The sequence below is a fragment of the Plecotus auritus genome (assembly GCF_963455305.1).
Source record: "Plecotus auritus genome assembly, chromosome: 1".
NCBI classification, from domain to species: Eukaryota; Metazoa; Chordata; class Mammalia; order Chiroptera; family Vespertilionidae; genus Plecotus; species Plecotus auritus.
The window spans coordinates 194144278-194165687 of record NC_137770.1 but is presented as its reverse complement, the minus strand read 5'-3'; the positions used below and the strand labels follow the sequence as shown (position 1 = coordinate 194165687).

The 21410-nt window shown below is 38.6% G+C and overlaps 1 protein-coding gene across 2 annotated transcripts in view; it reads right to left on the bottom strand.

The window, feature by feature from the left end:
* Positions 1–21410, bottom strand: part of PRKG2 (protein kinase cGMP-dependent 2) — a 97367-nt gene that overhangs the window by 39696 nt on the left and 36261 nt on the right. Inside the window, exons 5-11 of one of the 2 annotated variants that reach the window (XM_080668349.1) lie at positions 21014–21119; positions 17131–17194; positions 8658–8735; positions 8208–8302; positions 4268–4336; positions 2593–2691; positions 1063–1216 (exon numbers count right to left, since the gene is read on the bottom strand). In XM_080668349.1, coding sequence (XP_080524475.1) covers positions 1063–1216; positions 2593–2691; positions 4268–4336; positions 8208–8302; positions 8658–8735; positions 17131–17194; positions 21014–21119 — 665 coding nt within the window. Of the gene's footprint in view, positions 1–1062; positions 1220–2592; positions 2692–4267; positions 4337–8207; positions 8303–8657; positions 8736–17130; positions 17195–21013; positions 21120–21410 lie in introns of both variants that reach the window. The other variant, XM_080668348.1, reaches the window with a different exon arrangement.

Below are 21410 nucleotides of genomic sequence, written 5' to 3'. Positions count from 1 at the left end.
GACAGATCTCAGCATTGTTAATGCAATCCCTTTGCCAAGGTCTTTGGCGAACAATACCACTACAGATGGGTATGGCCCTCCTCTCTCAATATGGCAGAGGAACGCTACAAATATTCTTTAGCCTACTAAGAGATTGTTTCTCCCTCCTCACCCATCAGAGATGAAGTACTGACTGGGTGTGAAGTGTGCTATCCAGTCTCCTGGCAGCATTGCAGATCTGCTCGTGCCCAGGGCTATCCAGCAGACGGATGTGTCAGCATAGTTCCCGGAGGCTAATGTACAGAGAATGGTTAAAAATCTGCTGGGCAGAGAAGGGCTTGGTAATTGCCAAGAGTTCAGAGCCATATGCATCTAATAAGACCTCAGATCTCCATTCTACAGTTTCCTCAGAGCACTTGACGTGACAGTACCACTCTGCTACTGCTTGGAAGCTTGGAGAGGTGGTGATGTGGAAGATGCAGCCAAAATCAGGTCATAGGTTCCCAGCCATCCTGATCAACACTACAGAAGGCTGCTCTTCAAGCACTCCCTTGCATTCATCTTCTTTTCCTTTTTTTCTGATAGAAAAGTTTGAGCAAACCAAAAATAAAGTAATAAAGGCCAAAGACAGACATGGTAGTGAAGTTGTTTAAGGGACAGAGAACTATAACAATGAATTTTTTTCTCTGGCACTTGCTTAGGAGACATTCTTCTTTTCTTTAATAGACAGTACATGTATCATGAGTGTATATACACACACATTTTCCTGTTAGAAAATACACTTTTTAAGGTTTTATAATCTTTGGGAATGCTTACTTGGTACATTCTCCAATAACTACCATCATCAAAAAAATTCACAAAAGGATGTGATGTAAGAAGCTTGAAATAGCAGCTTTTAAGTTACTTACTAGCATGGACCTGCTACTATACAACATACAGACTGAAAAGTGTACTTTCTCAATTCAAAGCAACATTTAAGATAGCAACAACAATTTATTCATTCCTCCAAGATACACTAGAACATAAAACAGAACAAAAAGTCAAAGGCTTTTCTCTCAGATGCTTGAAACGTAAACCCCTTACAAGCTCAACTCTTCCGAACCCACCAACGCCCAGTGTTGCGATAATCTCAAGGTTCTGGAATGGGGATGATGAGGAAAATCTGGCCACCTTCTCCTTCAGCTGAATCATCTCCAGAGAGAGCGTTTTGGACAGGTTCCGGTGAGACATGGATCTCCTGCTCAAGAGAAGTGACATGTTACACACACCGCCTTGGGCCAGCAGGGGTCCTGCCACACTGAACTTTCACTTCCACAACAGTCTCATGTCTGAGTCATTCCTGCCTACAGGTGCCACAAAGGCTATTCCAACTTCTATAGGATCAGATTCTATCACAGCGGGTGAGGGGAGACAACAGAATATGCAAACAAAAAACTGACACACACACACTAAAAAATAGACAACTGTCCAATTGGACCAATAAGAGGTAAAAATGAGTAAATTGTGTGGTATTTAAAATGTATGTCAATAAAACTGTTAAAAAGAGAAGAGTCAGAAGAAATAAAACCCGAGAGCCATTTTCTTCGTTGCATACATACCAGAGAATGTCACACTGAGAATCACGGCATGTTTTGCTATTTTTGTCACATCTCAAAGCTTTCTATGACTGAACAAGAATAACTACTTTGTGAAACATAAAAAATGTATTTCCTACTTTATATCTGACTATTTTGACTTGGGGATACTCATTTTTTTTCTTTTATTTAAGGTTTACTGCTATGGATTAAATATTCACAAATTATTGTTACTATAAAAGGCCTTTGGCATAAAAGTTGCAAATGCATCTCTTGCAAAAAACAACAAAAAACAAACAAACACAACAACACAAAACCTTATGAGGTCCTGACTGAATGCTCTGATTTAACTCAAATGTCAGTTTTCTGCAACTGTTGACCCTTCTGCTTCAATTGTACTATCTGGTGAATATGTGCTTAAGTATTCATTCCACAAAATGTTTTAGCAAAGGATTTTCAAATAAATGTAGTTTTACAAAGTAGATTTTCCTATTAAACAGAAAATTCCCCACCAGTATTACTACATTTAGAGCCCTACCCTATTCCTTCCTACACACACACACACACACACACACACACACACACACACACACACACACACACCCGAGGCAATAGCTCCCTTGTATTTTGAACTAATTCTGACTATACTGCTAGTTTTTAACCTGAAATCACAAAGGGCTGATTGCTTTGGCATTCCTGCTTCATTTCAATGGGCAGCAGAGGCATTGATTCTGAATTAAGGACTTTTGAGTTAAGTCACCAGATAATGTAAAGAATCCCTTTTCCAAGGCCCCCTATCAGGAAATTTCTCCCTATCATTACTACTCATCACCCCAAATAAAGAGCTGACTACTTATAAATTAAAATAATCATACCAGTGGTAAGTGGTATCCTCTTTGTGGAAGACAACTTAAAAGAATCCCCCCAAATTTTCTAGTGAAGGCACATTAAAAGTTACTACAATAGCAAACACACCCTTTTGTTCTCTTCATCAACTGCTATAACCATATCCAGCTTAGGAAAATATTCCTCCACTTACTTCGCATGTCTTTTTTCATCATCACGGTTCAGGTTTGCCACATACCCTTCAAGGTATTTTTGGAGTTCTTCAAAAGTCCCAACTGTTTGGTTGAATGTTCTAAATGAAAATTAAATTTAATAAAATTAAATTAAAACCTGTGTTGCTAGTTACCATTGCAACTTGACATTCTTCTTAAGCTCGTAAAAGACTGTTTCTGTGGTTATTCAAGGCTTTGTAAGTTGTTTTTCAATAATTAAGGTAGGTTAGTGTCACCATAATATGTAGAATAGTTATTAGAAGTTGTATAGTGGATCCTTTGAGTTTATGAAGCAAAGAACTTATCCGTGAGAAGAGAAAACATGACTGTAGTTTTCTGCCTTGTGTAGTTTTTGGCATGGTGTAAAGAAGGCTGAAAGAAATGGGAGATGTGGGCAGGAGTCCCAACTCCATCACAGATGGCACTGTTGGGGCAATTCTTCAACTGATCTGGGACTCACTTTTCTTATCTGTAAGGGTGAGACTGTTCTATATGTGGATGTTAATAAATGTCTAAAACATTGTGTTGTATATATGAAACTAATATAATCTTAATATGTCAATGATATCTCAATTAAAAATAATAAAAATTAGTATTGTTAACTTTTTAGGCATGCTAATGTTATTGTGGTCATGCATTATAAATAATACTTAGTTCTTAGAGATGCTACTAAATCTACAGGTGAAATAACTGTATGTGTGTAATTTGCTTGAAAATAGTGTGGAGAAAGCAGGGAGGGGTGGTGAAGTAGTATAAATAAAGCATTAATAAATCATTGTTGAACTTGTATTATGAGGTTCATAATACCATTTTGTCTGTTTTTTTAAAATGTCCTAAAGTTCCTTCCAGCTCTAAATCTCTATCATTTTATGTTCAATAAATGTTGTATTCAATTAGCAATCAATTACAACATATTCCCATGACACCTCTTGTTATTTTACTATTTTTTGTTGATATTTCACATGAGTATTCCCTATTTCTTTGACTACACTGTGACTTTTCTTAGAGAATGACCTAGCTTTGGTATGTTTGAATTTCCTTTATTATAACTAGATAATAAATATTCAATTGATTAATGAGACACAAGGGCCAGATTCAAATATGATTTAGAGGGAGTTAAGGACATAAAATAAGACTTCTTCTGAAAAATAACCCAAGATATTTAGAGATTAATATTGACACACATCACTTGCAAATTACTGCAATTGTTAAAGAAACTTATCTGGAAATATATATATATAGCTAATGAATATTTTATATTTTGTCTGAAATACATTTTGCTTAAAATATTTTTAACTCTTTAGAGCATTTTAGAAATAAATTATGAAGTTGTTTACTATGTAATGTGGGGGGAAATCCACGAGCACTAATAAGTTTATTTCTCTGGAAGATGCAGAATTTAAATCTATTGCTGATATTTATGTACAAACTTTGCATACAAAATATTTAGTCTGCCAGCATCTGCCACTGCCACAGACAGATTCAGATCAGAAGGCACATTCCTTCCCATGAATTTTAACAGGATGTACTTGCAGCTGAAGATTGGCCAGCATTTCTAAGGGGTGATGAATGAGAAGACAGACGGGCCCTTGGAGTAACAGAAGGCCACGTCTTCAAAGGTGACAGTAGCCTGCCTTCTCCAACCAGCATACTCACTCTCGATCTATAACCAGGCATGCGACATCATTTTCCTCAGCAACAATGTTCGCAGATCTGACATCTTCACTGCAGACAAAAACAGGAAAGGCAGTTTTCCACAGTTAGAAATTAAACGCCTATTTTTATTAGAGAATCTGTCACTTTGTATAAAACACCATTACTTAAACCTTCCAAAGACTATGCTTTTTTTTTTTTTAATATATTTTATTGATTTTTTACAGAGAGGAAGGGAGAGGGATAGAGAGTTAGAAACATCGACGAGAGAGAAACATCGATCAGCTGCCTCCTGCACACCCCCTACTGGTGATGTGCCCGCAACCAAGGTACATGCCCTTGACCGGAATCGAACCTGGGACCCTTTAGTCCACAGGCTGACGCTCTATCCACTGAGCCAAACCGGTTTCGGCGACTATGCTTTTTTTTAACATCATCAGCTATACTCTATACTTTTAAAAAAGATTAGAAATATATTCCAGTAAAGGTTACGTATACAAGAAATTCAGGGGACAAACGATAACTACAAGGGGGACACAGAGGAATCAGTGACAACAACTCGGTATAGAATATCATTCTGCTTTCGTGTCTGCCAAATAAACAGCTCATCTCTGATCAGATGGGAACTGCTGCAAATATGCAGGAAAACCAAAATTGACTGATTGAAGAAATGTATTGGAAAAACATTTAAGTAATTAACATAAAATAAAACAATCAATAATAAAACCCAAAGTGTTTTAATGCAATTGCCCAATGAATTAAATAATACCAAAATACTTTTTCGTTTTATAGAATCTATTATATACACCTTCCATTAATATCTCTAAAATCAGAGTATGTCTTACAATTAATGACGAGTCATACTGTAATTAACAGCAAGGTCTTTCTTTCTCAGACATGTATAATATATAATGGTCATCTTATAATTGATAGCTTAAATACAATGAATTACCGGCATGTAATCTAATGAGGGTAAATTTAGTTACCTAATGAAGATCAATGGGTCAAGCATTGGGTAATGTATTTAGAGACATTTATTTGATTAGTTTCCTCCCTCTATTAGTTATAAGCTAAAGACAGTGAAGAAAAGGCGTATCCATACGGTACCCAGTGTTCTGCAAATCATTGAAGTAGCCTGGAGTAGCAAGTGTACTGAGACTGCTCTAAGCGACTTCATTAAAAGGGGCATCACACAAAGTATAGTTCTTTCATCTTCCTTTAATGGTAGGACAGAGAAAAGCTTGGCAGCCCAGTTCTACCATACATTCCAAAGAATTCCACTCACTGGATAGTTGGCACCAAGAGATTTTTCTGACATGACTCACAGTCCCTTCCAAGTTTACAGGGTCCTTGCTAGAAGACATCAGTGAAAGCAGCTCAATTAGCTTTTGAATTGGGAGCTGGGGAGTTTGTACTCAACTTGCATATACATATCTGTAGATATGTAGATCTTGGATGTGGGCCAACTACTTGATTTGTGAGTTCAAAAAAGAGAAGAGGTATGGCATCATTTTTACTAGAAACTCTCTGCAAACTCTTTATAAGTATCAGATGTCTGTAAATACACGATTCTCTCACAGTAACTGTGTTAAGTGCAGTGGATTAACTTTTGCATATAAAATTCTGAAAGACCTCCTAGGGCTATTTACATAGAATGTAAGGAATGTTGTGTCACAGTCAGTGGCCCTAAGTAGGGACAGCATACAAATGCACAAAAATGTAAAAAATTTTTGTATCCAACTCTCCTCATTGCGTTGGGGAGTTGGGTGTTTATATTAAATATAAAGTCCCATGTTTCTCATGGAAAAACACTGTAATTGGCTAGCGGCAACATACAGCATAAATTATTTCAGGTCCAGCAAAACAAGACAGCATATTTCCTTTCAAAAGCTATTTTGACTCTAGTACATTTATGGAGTTCTCTGCACTTTCAAACTATAGTTGTTCTGGTTTGAGGTATGAGAAGAATAATCTGGAAATCTTAAGAACTAATAGATTGAAGTCTTAGATGATGACATTACATAATTATATTACATGAGTGCATCCTATTCTGTCACAAATAAACAGATGCAAAATGAACAATTTCCCTATTATTGAAACACTAGAGGCCTGGTGCATGGGATTCGTGCACTGGTGGGGGGCATGGCCTGTGGGGATCGCCCGCTGTGGGAGCGCTGCTCCTCTCGATCAGCCAAGTGGCTGCAGTGGGAGCAGCCACTAATCCTGGTCAGCCGCGCGGCTGAGGACCCGCCCTCTGAGCAGCTGCTTTGCAGGAGCAGCCAATTCATCCCAGTCAGCCAAGCAGCACTCCCACTGTGGGAATGCACTGACCACCAGGGGGAAGCTCCTGCGTTGAGTGTCTGCCCCCTGGTGGTCAGTGCGCGTCATAGCGACTGGTTGACTGGTCGTTCTGGTTGTTCCGCAATTCAGTGGCTGGGCTTTTATTATATGGGATGTTCACTACCAGCTAGAAAATGGTAAAGAAAACTTCACCTTGTCTTTCTATTTCATTTTTAAATTATTTACATAATAGCCATAACATTAAGTTTAAATGGTTGAATTTTCTTAAAAAATAATAGGCTTATGATTTTTATATAATAAAATTTGTCTTCAGATATTAATTTATCAACAGTCTTTTTGGGTTTGTCTTTCTGTGATCCTGACATACAAATAAGCAGACCTGGGGCTTTCTACACAAAAGGTAGAGGAAGATAAAAGAAGAGAAGTATGGCTCCTTTTTCTGAGCATATGCTTTCATTTTACTTATTTTATGAAATGAAAGCATTGAGTAATAACAAATTTTAAAGAATTTCTTACCTAACTTCAAGTATTCATTTAAAAACTTGAATAACTTAAAAAAATGTGTTTCTCAAAATTTTAACTTGATCTTTTATAAAGTTACTAGAGGCCCAGTGCACTAAATTCATGCACGGGTGGGGTCCCTAGGCCTGGTTGACAATCAGGGCCTACTGGGGCCATCTCATCCAGTCTGGATCAGGGCCGGGCCAGGGCCTTCCGGCTGCCAGCCGGGGCCTGGGGGCCTGCCAGCTGTTTGCCAAGGCCTACTGGCTGCCGGTCAGGGCCTGCTGGCTACGGGGAGGGGCCAGGGGAGCTTGGCTGGTCGTGGGAGATTGGCTGCCAGAGCGAACTGACCACCAGGGGACAGCTCCTACATTGAGCATCTGCCCCCTGGTGGTTAGTGCGCATCATAGTGACTGGCTAACTGGTTTGGTTGTAACAGTCACTTAGGCTTTTATATATATATATAGATTTACATTTACACAAATGCAATTCTTCAGACTTGAGGTTGTTTTCTGGGTTCCAGGAAGTACAAAGTGTCCCCTGAGCCACTTGAGTAACCTTTACAAATATTTCTTCCATAAGTTAGATCAACCCAATGAATTCATACTTCAAAGGCCTGAGGTTTAGGTAGAAATTCCAAATACACTATTTGATGTTGTTTCTAAAACTTGTAAAATGAGCTGATAAAAATTCTTACAGATATAGAACTTTTGTCATGATGATTAAAATGGGGGTGGGGGGGAGAGGGAGATAAGGACACATATGTAAGACCTTAATCAATAAAGAAAAAAAAAGTACACAAAATATGTAAAGTCATTTTCTAATTTTTTTAAAAAAAGAGAAAAACAGCAATATTTCAAACCCAGGAAATATAAAAACTTGTTCTTAAGAGAAAATTATAATTTTGACTTCTTTAATCTCTTTCTCTGACTCCTTTTTAAATTAAATATTCTAATAGAAAATCTTGTTTTCACTAGCAAACATAACTTTCTAACCTATTTCCTGGGCAAAAAAGTATTTTATAATTTTTAATTCCTGGACATTGGTTGCCATTATTTTGGTAGCTCATTTGACATGTAGTTGCACATACAAAAACAATCAAAGAATTATTATAGTATGGTATACAAATTCATGGATTCACCTGATAAGAGCTTTTTCTCCAAAGTATTCTCCTTTCTGCAGTGTTTTTATCACTTGTGGCTGATCGTGGCCCTCTGTACTCTGGGTGACTTTTACCTAAATTATGTCAAACAATGAAAAAGAGAGAGAAGAAAGAAAAGAGAATCTGAACACGTATCTACTCAACCAGACCATCCAGCTCTATATAAACTTGAATGAACAAGGAATAATCTTGCAGTAGTTATGACAATCCCATGGACTGAGAAATCCCGTGACTTAACATGATCATACTCCTCTGCCCCCAACCCAGTGCTTGGATGGAGCCCCCCAGGACTCTGAGCAGAAAAACACCTTTACCCATTCAAAGCAGAGGGCTTCTTATATTGCAAAGCTGGGCAGAGCTGCATTTGTGGCAAACTGATTTAAAGAGACTTTTTCCATTTACTTTAAGTAAACTACAATTAATATTTACCGTTCCTTTGGCTAAAATGAAAAAGGTACTTCCTTCCTCGCCTTCTCGAATAATGTGATCTCCTTTGTCATAGTATTCCTGTTGGGACAAGAGGAAAGGAACAGGTAAGATCCAGGGGAGATGTATCAATGAAGACATAAATGAAATAGAATTCCTAGTGTCTTTAGAATGAGCATTCCACACCTGTTTCCTTTTTTCTTTTTTTGCTATTTTTTTAAAAGATTGCAGTCATAAACTGGAGAAGTAAGGAGATTTTTGCTTTATTATCTGCATGTATGTTTATCTTTCACAGAAAACAATCACCAGGAGGACTGAATTTCAGGCATGGAGCCTGCAGACTAGGAGAGAAATGAGAGCAGAACAATAATCACTGATACACAGGTGGCTTTCACCTAAGTCATCTAAATATAAACTGTTTAGTGATCTGTAACAATCTGAAACTAGGTCTAGCGTTTAGAAAAAGAACAAATGATTATCTAATAAATTGAAAACATTATCCCCAATGGATATTAGGACTATCAGGCTCCATTTCTAATTCCTTGAAGAGCAAAGTCTGGGAAAATTCTATATGCACATTAAGTAGCTCTTTCATATGAATTCTTTCCACAGATTTATCATTATAAAAGACCAACATTAGAATCTTTTACATGTAAATTCTGTTCTCCAAAGTAGGTTATCCTCATGAAATCTCAAACTGGTCACTTATTTCTTTGTTTCCCTCCTATATGTGCATATAATCAAAGAGTTCTTGGGCAGGGAAAAGTAATTCATCCACCTGCCAGACAAAAAGAGCAATTTGGTCTCTTAGAGAAGATTAAAGATGGATTAAACTGTCCACCCATACTTTGCTTTAATATGATTTGTTTCAAAGTCACAGAACTAAAATGGATCGCTTAATCATTTATACAAGCATAAATGGGCTTGTTTAATTTTGTAAAAAGGCATAATTAACCACATAAGAGCTGTCTCTTGTTTAAAATTCAAACAAAACTACTGTATCTACTGTATTTCAATATCTTTTTTGGTCATTTACTCTTAAAACCTATTTACAGTTACAGAATCAATATCACTCCTAATACCCATAAACATTGCTTTTTATTTACTATGTACATTTTACAATATATTTCAACCTCTCATAGAAGGAAGAATAACATCTTAGAGGGGGACAGTATTTGAAGTCAAACAGAGCTAGATTCAAATCCCAATTCTAATGTACACTTCATTTCCATCAATCCATAAAGTTCAAATAAGAACATTTACCTTCAAAGATTTGGAAAAGAGAAACACCTTAGTTATCTATCGCTGCTGAAACAACCAAACAACACCCATTTATTGTGTCTGTGTGTCAGAGGATTCAGGCACAGTGTGGCTCAATTGGGTTTCTCTGCATTGTGTCTCTCAAGACTGAACTCAACTGACTTACTCCACTTAGCATAATACCCTCCAGGTCCCTCCATGCTGTCTCAAAGGGTAAAAGATTCTTCTTTTTACTGCTGCATATTATTCCATGGTGTAAATGTTCCACAGCTTTTTATCCACTCATCTACTGATGGGCTCTTGGGCTGTTTCCACATCTTAGCTATTATAAATAAACGCTGCTATGAACATAGGGTGCATATACTCTTTCTGATTGGTGTTTCAGGCTTCTTAGGATATATTCCTACAAGTGGATCAAATGGCAGTTCCATTTTTAATTTTTTGAGGAAACTCCACACTGCTTTCCACAGTGGCTGCATCAGTCTGCATTCCCACCAGCAGTACAGGAGGGTTCCTTTTTCTCCACATCCTCACCAGCAGTTGTCCTTTGTTGATTTGTTGATTCTGGCAGGTGTGAGGTGGTACCTCATTGTTGTTTTGATTTGCATTTCTTTGATGGTTAGTGAAGTTGAGCATTTTTCTATATGTCTCTTGGCCATTTGTATGCCCTCTTTGGAGAAGTGTCTTTTTAGGTCTTCTGCCCATTTTTTGATTGGGTTATCTTCCTTTTTTTGAGTTGTATGAGTACTGTATATATTTTGGATATTAACCCCTTTTCAGATACATCATTGGCAAATGTGTTCTCCCATACAGTGGGTTCCCTTTTCATTTTGATGTTAATTTCTTTTGCTGTGCAGAAGCTTTTCACATGATCTCACTTATATGTGAAATCTAATGAACAAAATAAACTGACAAACAAAATAGATCCAGTGACATGGAAGCATGTAACAGACTGAGGATCCTTAGAGGGTAAGGGGTGGCGGGAAGAGATCAATCAAAGAATTTACATGCATATACGCATAACCAATGGACACAGATAATAGTGGGGTGAAGACCTGGGGAGGGATCGGGAGTGGGGAGGAGGGGGGTTAAGTCTTCCACAGTAAGCTGTGCTTCTCAGCCTCCTGGTTGTGGTCATGTGATTAATCCCTGGCTAAAAGCATCTGTGGAGAAGTGATGTGTGCCTCCTCCATCCAAGGCCCACGAACCATCGGTTATACTTTCAACAATAAAAATACATTTTTTAAAAAAGGACTGAACCATGGTGTCAGCAGGCTGTATTCCTTTCTAGAGGCTCCAGGGGAAAGTCTGCTTTCAAGCTTAGTCAGGTTGTTGGCAGAATTCAGTTCCTTGCGGTTGCAGGATAAGGTCCCCACATCCATGCTGGCTGCCATCCCAGAGGCCTCTCTCCATCCAGTCCTTGCACAAAACCCCTACAATTCAGAGCCAGCAACAGCACGTGGGATTCTTCCACCTGCAACCTGACTTCCACTTCTGCTGCACCTCTCTGACTCTGGCCAGAGAAAGTTCTCAGTTTTTAAGGGCTCGTGTAATGAGATCTGGCCCATCTAGATAATCCAGGGTAATCTTCCTATTTAAAGGTCCAGAACCTTAATTGCATCAGCAAAGTCCCTTTCACCATGAAACATAACCTTGGAATCCCAGGTTCCAAGGATCTAGGTCTGGACCTGTTTGGGGTACATCTTGTCTACCACAATAAGCCAATTAAAGACAATGTTTTTATTTTGAAGTGTTAAAAGCATCTGAAACTTCAGTAGTGAAATTGAGTAGTGAAAACTCAATGTTTGCCATATTAAGGAGGAAGATAATGGTTTGCTGAGCTGTTACTTAATTCTTCTGGATCTGTTTCCTTTTCTGTAAAATTAAGATTCCATTACTTACCACACTTAATGCTGTCTGAGAACTAGGTGAGACGTTGTATCTAAAGCACCTGGTGGCACATTGGGTACATGCCAGGCACCTGATGACTGTTAATTCCTGTGAAAGAGGCCCTGAGCTGGTCCTCAAAATCTTTCACAGTAAACTGTACTCCTCAGCTGTGGTCATGTGATTAACCCCTGGCTAACAGCATCCTCACAGAAGTGATTGTGCCTCCTCTACAAAGCCCGAGAACCATTCCAGGCATGTGTCTTCATCCTTTCCCCTCAATCATAATGGCACGGCCCAGCGAGAGCTTGGCAGAGACCAACTTGGGCTCCTGAATCCTCTTTGGATCCAACAGAGATCATCATCCTTGGACTGCTATGTACGTAAGTAACAAACTTCTAGTTTAGTTGGAAAATATTTTGAGTTTTTGGCATCACAGTTTGCTTACTCCAATTCTTTAATCTTTCTCATTCTAGCTTCTACGTTCCAGCTAGATATTGCAGTTGAGAGGATTATGACCCTTGGCGGTTAAGGGAGGGACCCAGCACTGCAGCCCGGCACCTTCATTACACAGCTGATGTTCAGTGCTCTTGACTAAACCTACTGGGGTCATGGTCGATGTGCCAGGCTTCTCAGCCTCACCATTATCCACACAGAGCAGAGGACCGTGGAGAATCTCTGAAGTGCTGTTGGGCTGTTCTTCAATTATTATAAGACTTTCGGGTGTGTGAGGATCCACAACTTAATTCCTCTCAGCCTCATTAGTTAAAAGGGAACAGCTTGAAAGAAATCACTGAGAAAGAGCATTGCTGTTCCTTAAGGGGCAACCTTCCTTGTGGTATTTTCCCCAGGGTTGGTTCTTTGTCACCCAAAACCATGGGAGGAAGATAAATAATACCTCCCAGTGTGTTGACAGTAACTTCATAGATCAGAAAAGGTTGTGGATGTAGGTCAGACCAAAAATATACTAGTATAGCAGTAAGTACTGGCTATGATGCCAGACTGGCCAGTGTTTGTCAAGTGGGGAGAGCAGCCAGTCTAGCCAGGGTGGTCACCAAGACCCAAAAGAGAAATGCAAACAGTGTGGTCACTGTCCTGTGGTTACATTGGGAAGGGGTCCATAGAGGACCAAGAAGCCATAGACCTTGTCCTATGGACCAATGATTTTCAAACGTTTTTCACTCTGACCTACAGTAAGAAATACATTATATGCACACACCCAAATACACACACACACAGACATTTGTATGAACTTGAAACATATTATTCAAAACAGCATTTATACTCATTACTCTGATATGAAACATGTTCCTATAAATTGGTTTTATGACCTACTGTGTCCCATAGTCTGAAAAAGATGTTTTAAAAGAAGGTGCTAGAAATCCAGAGAGTACCTATTGAGTGTATGACAAGAGGAAAAAATAAGGAAATAATTCAAGGGCAGACTGAGAGGTCAAAGACAGAAGAAAACTATACAAACAGCAACAGCAAAAGATAAAAATATTTTTTTTTCACTGTAAAAAAATGCTCATTCATGATAGTCTAGCAAAATGCCTAAGCTCCTGTAAAAAAAAAATAAATAAAACCAGAAGAAAAATCCAAGGTGATAAAGGACAAGGACAAAAAAGCAAGCCTATGACTTCCTTAGAATCTTTAGGGTGTGACTAGAAACTAGGGTGTAGAATTGATGATATACAATCAGATGTAGGACACACACACACATACCCTCCATGCATCATGTGACTATGCACCCAAGTCGGTTGCTTAAGAAACTGTATGCAGTTTTTGGGTTGTTACCAGCAATTTCTTATTTGCACAAGGACACTAGTTAAAACACCTGAGATATTTTAAAGCAAATACACCAGGATCGGTGGACCCTACCAATCCTAATTTAGTACCTGATTGCTTAATTCCAGGGGACCAGAGCCTAAAAAATGAAAACCAATAGAAATCCCTCTGACTTGGGTAAGCCGACTGAATAGAATTCTGTAATTAAAAGATTGACAGAGCCTGTAGATTTATGGCCCCGCACCACCTTACTTTTGTAGATGAGAAGACTCTAATGCCCACCATGATGAACTGACAGCTGCCAGTGACAAACCCTAATCTCAGGACCTTGGACTAGTAAACTTTCTACAACACCTAGCTGCCCCACCCTTAACTAACTGGATCATAAACTGTGGCAAAATCCAGTTTCTCAACTTTTTTTATGGCTCTGGGTGTAATCATTAAAGTGAGAAAAACTTCTGGCTTATGCATGTGTTAACGGGAACTATAAGGAAGACAAGACTTTTTAAAAAATTATTAGAAAATAAAAAGGAAAATTCTTGAATGAAGAGGCAGATTGTGGCAAACTCTAAATACATGTATTCTATTCATAATTCTAAGCGAGTGCTTCTCAAACTTTAATACTAGTAAACAAGCATAAGACTTGCATATTTAAAATGTGGATGTCTGAGCCCTTCCTCCACCAGAATTTTTGATTCATTAAGTGTGAGGTGGTACCTGGGAGTCTGTCTTTTAAGCAGTGCTGTGGGTGATCTGAGTAAGGACTAGGACATTCCTCATACCCCACCCCACCCCACCCCACCCCTCACCACACCTCCAGTTTCCTGAAAGATGGCATGTCAGAGTCACAGTGCAGAGGGTCACTGGGTCAAACAAAGATATAGCTGACTTTTCCATCAACCACAGTCAAGTCCCATGCTCTCTGGATTGATCACCATGTGTAGGAGCAGAAACTCCTTCCACTCTTATCTTCCGTGCTGCACAACCGCCATAGAAGTCGCATTGTCATTTTTATTATCATTAACAGTTACACTGCTTTCTGAATCTGTATGGTGTTTTATGATGTTCGTTAATTAACTCGTAGAGCACACCAGTGAGTATATTGGTACTATGCCCACTCTCCTTTTCCCATCAGAACATGACAAGAAGCTTAATGTCTGCCTCTGGGGCTGAATGTTCTGGGTGATTTAAGCTGAAGCAAGAGATGCTATTGGAACTGCACAATCCGGACCATTTGGTTTAGGAGTTCAACCAAGCCTTAACAAACACATCAGATCAACTGCTCGGTGACGGGAAGTCCTGATCCTTCTTCCTGGTCCCCGCACAAAAATGTGAAAACTCCCAAATCAACCCCTAAACAGCACGCCAGATTCAGCCTGTCTTTCTCAAAGGTTATGGACAGTTTGTGGGACAGCTGGTCCTAGAGCTCAGTGGGCGCTCTGTCATAACTTCGATGCCTTAGTGATTGGCGGTCGTCTATGTTGGCTATGCTGGTAAATAATGTACTTTTCTTAGAGCTATGTAGATCCCACTGCTCCCTTGTTAATCACTTTTCGCATTTGAGAATTTTCACACGCTACAGAATCCCATTTGTTTGCCAGGTATGAATAAAGAGCTCTTTATAAACTATGCTGCTGTCTGCAAATGCTGACATATAATAAAGCTTTTCTAGGGTGTTTCAAAAGATGAGACGTTCAAACTCGACCTGTGTGTTAATTAAGACTGGATTTGAACCCCTCATCTATATTTTCTGTACTATTGCCTGTGGCTGCTATAAATATGTCTAATTTGCCATTTATTTTTAATGATACTAAATTTTAATATTTGCTGTCAGCATGGAATTCCCCTCTGGTGAATCGACTCTATTAGGATTATATTAAAACCAGATTTTCCTGGGTTAACAAAAAAATATAGGGCCTCCCTAGCTTAAAAAAAAACACACCACAACACTCTCAGAAATTAGGATGAATTATTAATTTGTAACATCTGTGATTGGGTTATGTTACACTGGGAAAATCCCAAAAGATACAGGGCAAGCAGTCCTCTCAAAAATGACTTCATAATTCAACGCCCTGAGGACACAAGGCCGGGCACTGTGTCATCATGGCCTGTCCTTGATAAACTGCTGGATGGGGTCCATGAATTGTAAATGGAAACATTACTGGTGTCACTTACATTTAAGGATGCAATGATCAGTGCTCCCTGCTCAGCAGATTTTAGTTTACATTGTGTATTGCCATTGACAGAGGCATGAATCTGTCAACAATCAGGCTTGCAGCTTGTGTTTTGTTTGTGTCTCCAACTAAAAACAAGCAGGGGTCCTCAAACTACGGCCCGCAGGCCACATGCGCCCGCCGAGGACATTTATCCGGCCTGCCAGGTGCCGCTGCCTGTCCTGCTTAGCAGCCGACTCGTCCCGGGCCCACAGTGCGCATAGGAATTTGTTCATAGGTTTTTTTTTAAACTATAGTCCGGCCCTCCAACGGTCTGAGGGACAGTGAACTGGCCCCCTATTTAAAATGTTTGAGGACCCCTGGTTAGAGTCTGCGTGTAACTCCTTAATTATTCCTTACCTTCTTTTAAATTCCTGGTAAACCACTTTGGTTTCAATGACATTGACCCCCACTCCCGCCCCCCCCTGCCCCCCCCCCAGGTAAGGAGACGTTATTTGCTTTGAATGTTCATCTCTGAAATCTGAAGAAGTTTTCATATAATGCATATCATTAGATTCCAAGGTACGTGTCACAAAAGCATTAGTCACAAGAAGACTTGGCTAGTCTTGGACTAGAACCAACCATCTGGGTGAGGCTTAATATGAGTTTTTGAACACGTTCCAACATGCCATGTTTTTCCCCCTAGATGTTAAAATAGATAAAGTGCTTCTTAAGTGTTTTTTCCTAAAGTATTTTCCTGGCCTAGAGTGTGCAAACATGGAGATTTCATGGCCTGATTCAGGAGCTATCACCAAACACCCCAGTACCCTCTTTCTCTGCACTATTTCCTAATTTGCACCACCAACTCCTTTATACTATGAAATCTCTGTACGGGCTGTGAAGTGAACTGCAGAAAATCAAATGCCTCTTGACACTTTGTACGCAATAAGCGTCTATAGATGCAAGCAGTGGACCTTCCCACAAGCCACGCACGTCTATAGCCGCAAACCTCCCGTATCAACTCTGGTCGCCCAACTTTAAAATCAGACTTGTTAGTGACATCTCTGGGTTTGCCACCATTTTGAATGCGTGGCAGTTAACTGGTTGAGTAATGCAGATTAGTTCTATAAAATATACTAAAAAGGTTAAAATATACTTTACATGTGCAAGTCCAATGTTTTATATGTTTCAGAAGAGTCACCTAAAGCTATCCCAGCCCCAGAATTCAGTGAGAATGGGCCTCATGGTTTTTCACAACAGAAAATGGCCCCTGGTCACAGTAGACTGCCGATCCACCATCTTTTCCTTTTTATTCATTTACAGTGCTAATAAGGACTACATTATACAATCTCTTAATAAAATGTATTTTTTGCTTTAAAGTTTCTTACCACTTCTAAGCAGTCAATGATCTTGGTTAACTTGTCTTCAGGTAAGTTCTTCAGCAAGGATACACTTCAAAATTAAAAAGAGACATTAATTTCTTCATCTTCCTAAATGAAACTATAAATTTACACCTCTATGTAGATTCAAAAATCTTTACATGCATCTAAAAATGCATCTTAAGTTTTCCAAAGTAAACCTCCAAATATGTCACAGATAAACAACTAAATTTCAAATATTTTAAAATTACATAAATACATATAATCATAGAAATTTATCTCAAGCAAATAAAAAGATATCATAAAGGGAAAAATCAAATTTTGTCTGGTTCGGGGCGGGGGGACCAACATTTTACATGTGTTGTTGGTTTTTAAAGTGAATCACTTCTGAAAATGTGTTTTTCTCCATATTTCAGTCTCTTTTATGAGCATGCGTGAGCTCTGCTTCCAGAGGAGGATCAGATTTTCATCCAAATCCTTGCAATTAGGTAAAGACTGAATCCAGGGATGGGGATGGGAGGGTTGGAGAGAGGGGGGGGGGGACGTAGGAGCATGAAAATGATCTCTGATTAGTTATATTATATTGTCTTAAAATTCATGATAGCCAGAGGCATGTAATAGAAACATTTTTACAAATAATAATAATACACAGAAAGTGAAATAGAATACAGAAACTTATTTGAAAAAAAAATAAGAAATTCCACTAGTGTGATTAACCAATCAAGATGATTAAATTGCTCTATTAGAGAAATTTCTCCTCTACTTTACCCATTTTTACTCAGGACTGTTGATAAAATTTCTACAAAATAAATATGTCTAAAATTTGACATGCCTAAGAAAAAACACGATTAGATCTGATTTTTCCAAAAAGAGCTCTAGACTGACCCTGCACATGTGCAGGGAGAGGCACATGGCCAGGAGACACGTATAAGAATGTTTGCAGCAGAATCATTTGTAATTGCCAAACACTGGAACACCCCCCAACAGGAGAGGAGATCAGTGTACTGCAGTGGAGTCAGATATCAGAACTCTACTATAGGAGAAATACTGCACTAATCAAATGGATGAATCTTAGAAAAAAATATTGAGTAGCCTGGCCTGCGTGGCTCAGTGGTTGAACGTTGACCTATGAACCAGAAATTCACGGTTGGATTCCTGGTCAAGGCACATGCCCAGGTTGTGGGCTCGATACCCAGTGGGGGATGCGCAGGAGGCATATAATCAGTGTTTCTCTCTCATCATTGATGTTTCTGTCTCTCGCTCCCTTTCCCTTCCTCTCTGAAATTAATAAAATTATATCTTAAAAAAGTATTGAGTAAAAAATTGAGTTGCAAAAATAACATCATTTTTATGAAGTTCAAAAATAGGCTACATCAAGCTATTGAAAAACTAATAAAGACTGCCAAGGGAATGATTAGTACTAAACTTCAGAACATACACTACACCAAGGAGAGGGAGGGTGTGGGAAGCTAGGAAATGACACGGTGGCGCACATGAGAATAACAACATGACTAACTTTGTACTTCCTGGGTCAGACGGCGGCTTGATGGTGCTCATTTTGTTATTTTTTATAAATTACATATAGACTATGTATCTTTTATATACATCCCATACTTCGTAATTAAAATATATAAATGAAAAAAGAAAGAGCTTGCTGTGTATTATGAAATAAATGTATTTCTCCAATGTCTCCTTATTGATGAAAAGGTAAAAGGGTAACGAAAACATGTCATCGATTAACACATGCCCATCGTGAAGTTCTACTTCTGCTCCACACTGGGATCTACGACCTTAGTGAAAATTCTCTCCTGCAAACCAATACCTTTGGGAAGAAAATCTGTTGTCTGTCTCCCCTCTATGAAGCCAAAGATCAGGTTTACCTTGATCACCACTGAATCCACCATGTTTAGGGCTCAGCAATAAGTATTTGTTAGAACTGTTGGACATTGAAATTGGGACTCAAACATTTTTTGTTATTATATGTTTATTTCTAGTCTGCAGAGGCAAGATTTTTTAAAGGAAAGAAATTGGGAAAAAAGCGATACAGAGGCAAAGAAGCATTGAACAGACTGTCAAACTACAGCGGGAAGGCAAGGGAGGTTGGGGCGGCGGGCTGTAAGAGATCAACCGAATGACTTGTACGCATGCATATAAGCATAACCAATGGATACAAGACACTGGGGGGGGGGGGGCGGAGCAGGTAAAGGCATGTACTGGGGGGTAGGGGAGGCCGGGGGGAGGTCAATGAGAAGAAAAAAAAAAAAGGGAGACATATGTACTACTATTTGTAATACTTCAAACAATTTTAAAAAATTAAATTAAAAAAATAAGTATTTGTTGAATGAATGCATGAATAAGACAACACAAGGAAGGAAGGAAAGAAAGAAAAAATAAAAAAGGAAGGAATATGTACTAGTAAATTCTCTGAGCTCCTTTCACTAGGCCAGAACATGATAGACTCCGAGGGAATGAATTGCTATGCCTAGTGGTTCAGTTTTTATCTTAGATATTCAAGTGCAACCCACAAGCACTGGTTTATCTATTTATTCCCCCTTTTTTGCCCTTGCATAAGTGTGGTTCATTACCTTCAAGTGCTAACCTGTGTTGGTCAGTTGTTGAATTTTGAGGTCACCTACACTAAGGCATTGGTTGGCATAAAGGCAAAGCACCTACTTGTCATTGCAGCTCTCTTCCAGGGGTCATTATTGACTCTGGGAGAGTAAATCAGCAAGATCCTTAATGCCTGCAATGTTCTACTGATCAGCAATGCATTCATTCAATATTTACTGAGTCTTCACTATACTTGAGGCACTGGAGAGCCCTGAAATCATTGATTCTGCAGGCCAGTTATGTAAGACAAAAGCATCATACTTAAAAAGAACTTAGTATTTCTTTTTCTGGAAACTGCCAGACATTTTATTATAATGACCAATTATCACAGGTAACAATTCATTACAGTATGCATTGCAGATTCAGAGGCTGTCAAAACTCCCACAAAAGACACAAAAATAGTTTAAATGAGGAACTTACACTTTCAAAAACATTTTTTAATGTATAACTGACTTTTTCTGACTCAGAAGTATTTCTTTCTCTATAAGTTTACCTATCCAAATAGTTTGGCATATAGAACAGCTCACAAAATGAGTATGTTTCAAGGATCCATGCCATCATGGCAAGCACTGTAACATTTTGGCATGTTAATTTGCTACCAATATAGTAATCTGGAAGATGGTGTGGCTATGCAAATGAGAAAAATGTCTCTAGTAGCCCAGTGGTTGAGTGTCGACCTATGAACCAGGAGGTCACGGTTCGATTCTTGGTCAGGGCACAGGCCAGGGTTGCCGGCTTGATCCCCAGTAGGGGGTGTGTAGGAGGCAACTGATCAATGATTCTCTCTCATCATTGATGTTTCTCTCTCTCTCTCTCCCTCTCCCTTCCTCTCTGAAGTAAATTAAAAAAAATGTATTTTTAAATGTCTCTAATAAATCAAGTAAGAATAGTAAAATACATTAATTTTAAGATTATTCTAAGCAAAGCCATTATTAGAAAGATTATCTTTTGTAATCCTCTTCTAAATTATAGAATAACTTTCAAAGTCAACTGAGCAACCCAGGTGAGTATTTTAGGATTTTTCTGCACAGTTTTCTATATAATATACACTGGCTCCATATATACAAGGGCAAATTAGTAGCAGAAATAAATCAAAAGTCAGCACATGAGGCTAATGGGAATTAAATATACAGAGTGGCATTTACTGCACAGGAATACTTCTGGTTGCATCAAGTGGAAAACAGTAGTAAGAGAAGCTACAGTGAAATAATTATTGTGGTAAAACCAACAGACCTGCAAAATGGCTATACCATCTTTGGCTCTTTCCACCTGTTAGCCTTACCTTCTGAGGAAGTTTCTGTACTGTGCATCTCTAGCTTGAGCTGTCCTTCTCATTATATTCTGGAATACCTCTCGATCTAGTGCCCAAGTTTTAACACTGGTAATAGCTTTAGAAAAAAAAATCAAGAAAGTAATAAAAAATTATTTAGCCCCATATTAAGGAAACATTACAAAATGTTAATCAATAAATATTTTATATATTCTCATAAAATGTTATTTCTTGGAAAATGCATTATTTCAACATGCAAATGGAAGGCGGCAGGGATATAAATAGTGGGAAATTTTATAAAATCATTTTTGGCTTTCCTGTGAACCAGGTTTGGAAGTGAGCAGCAAAAGATTTCCTTTCTAATTATGTTTTGCTTAAGATGATATTAAAATTAGTTTGCAATTCCCAA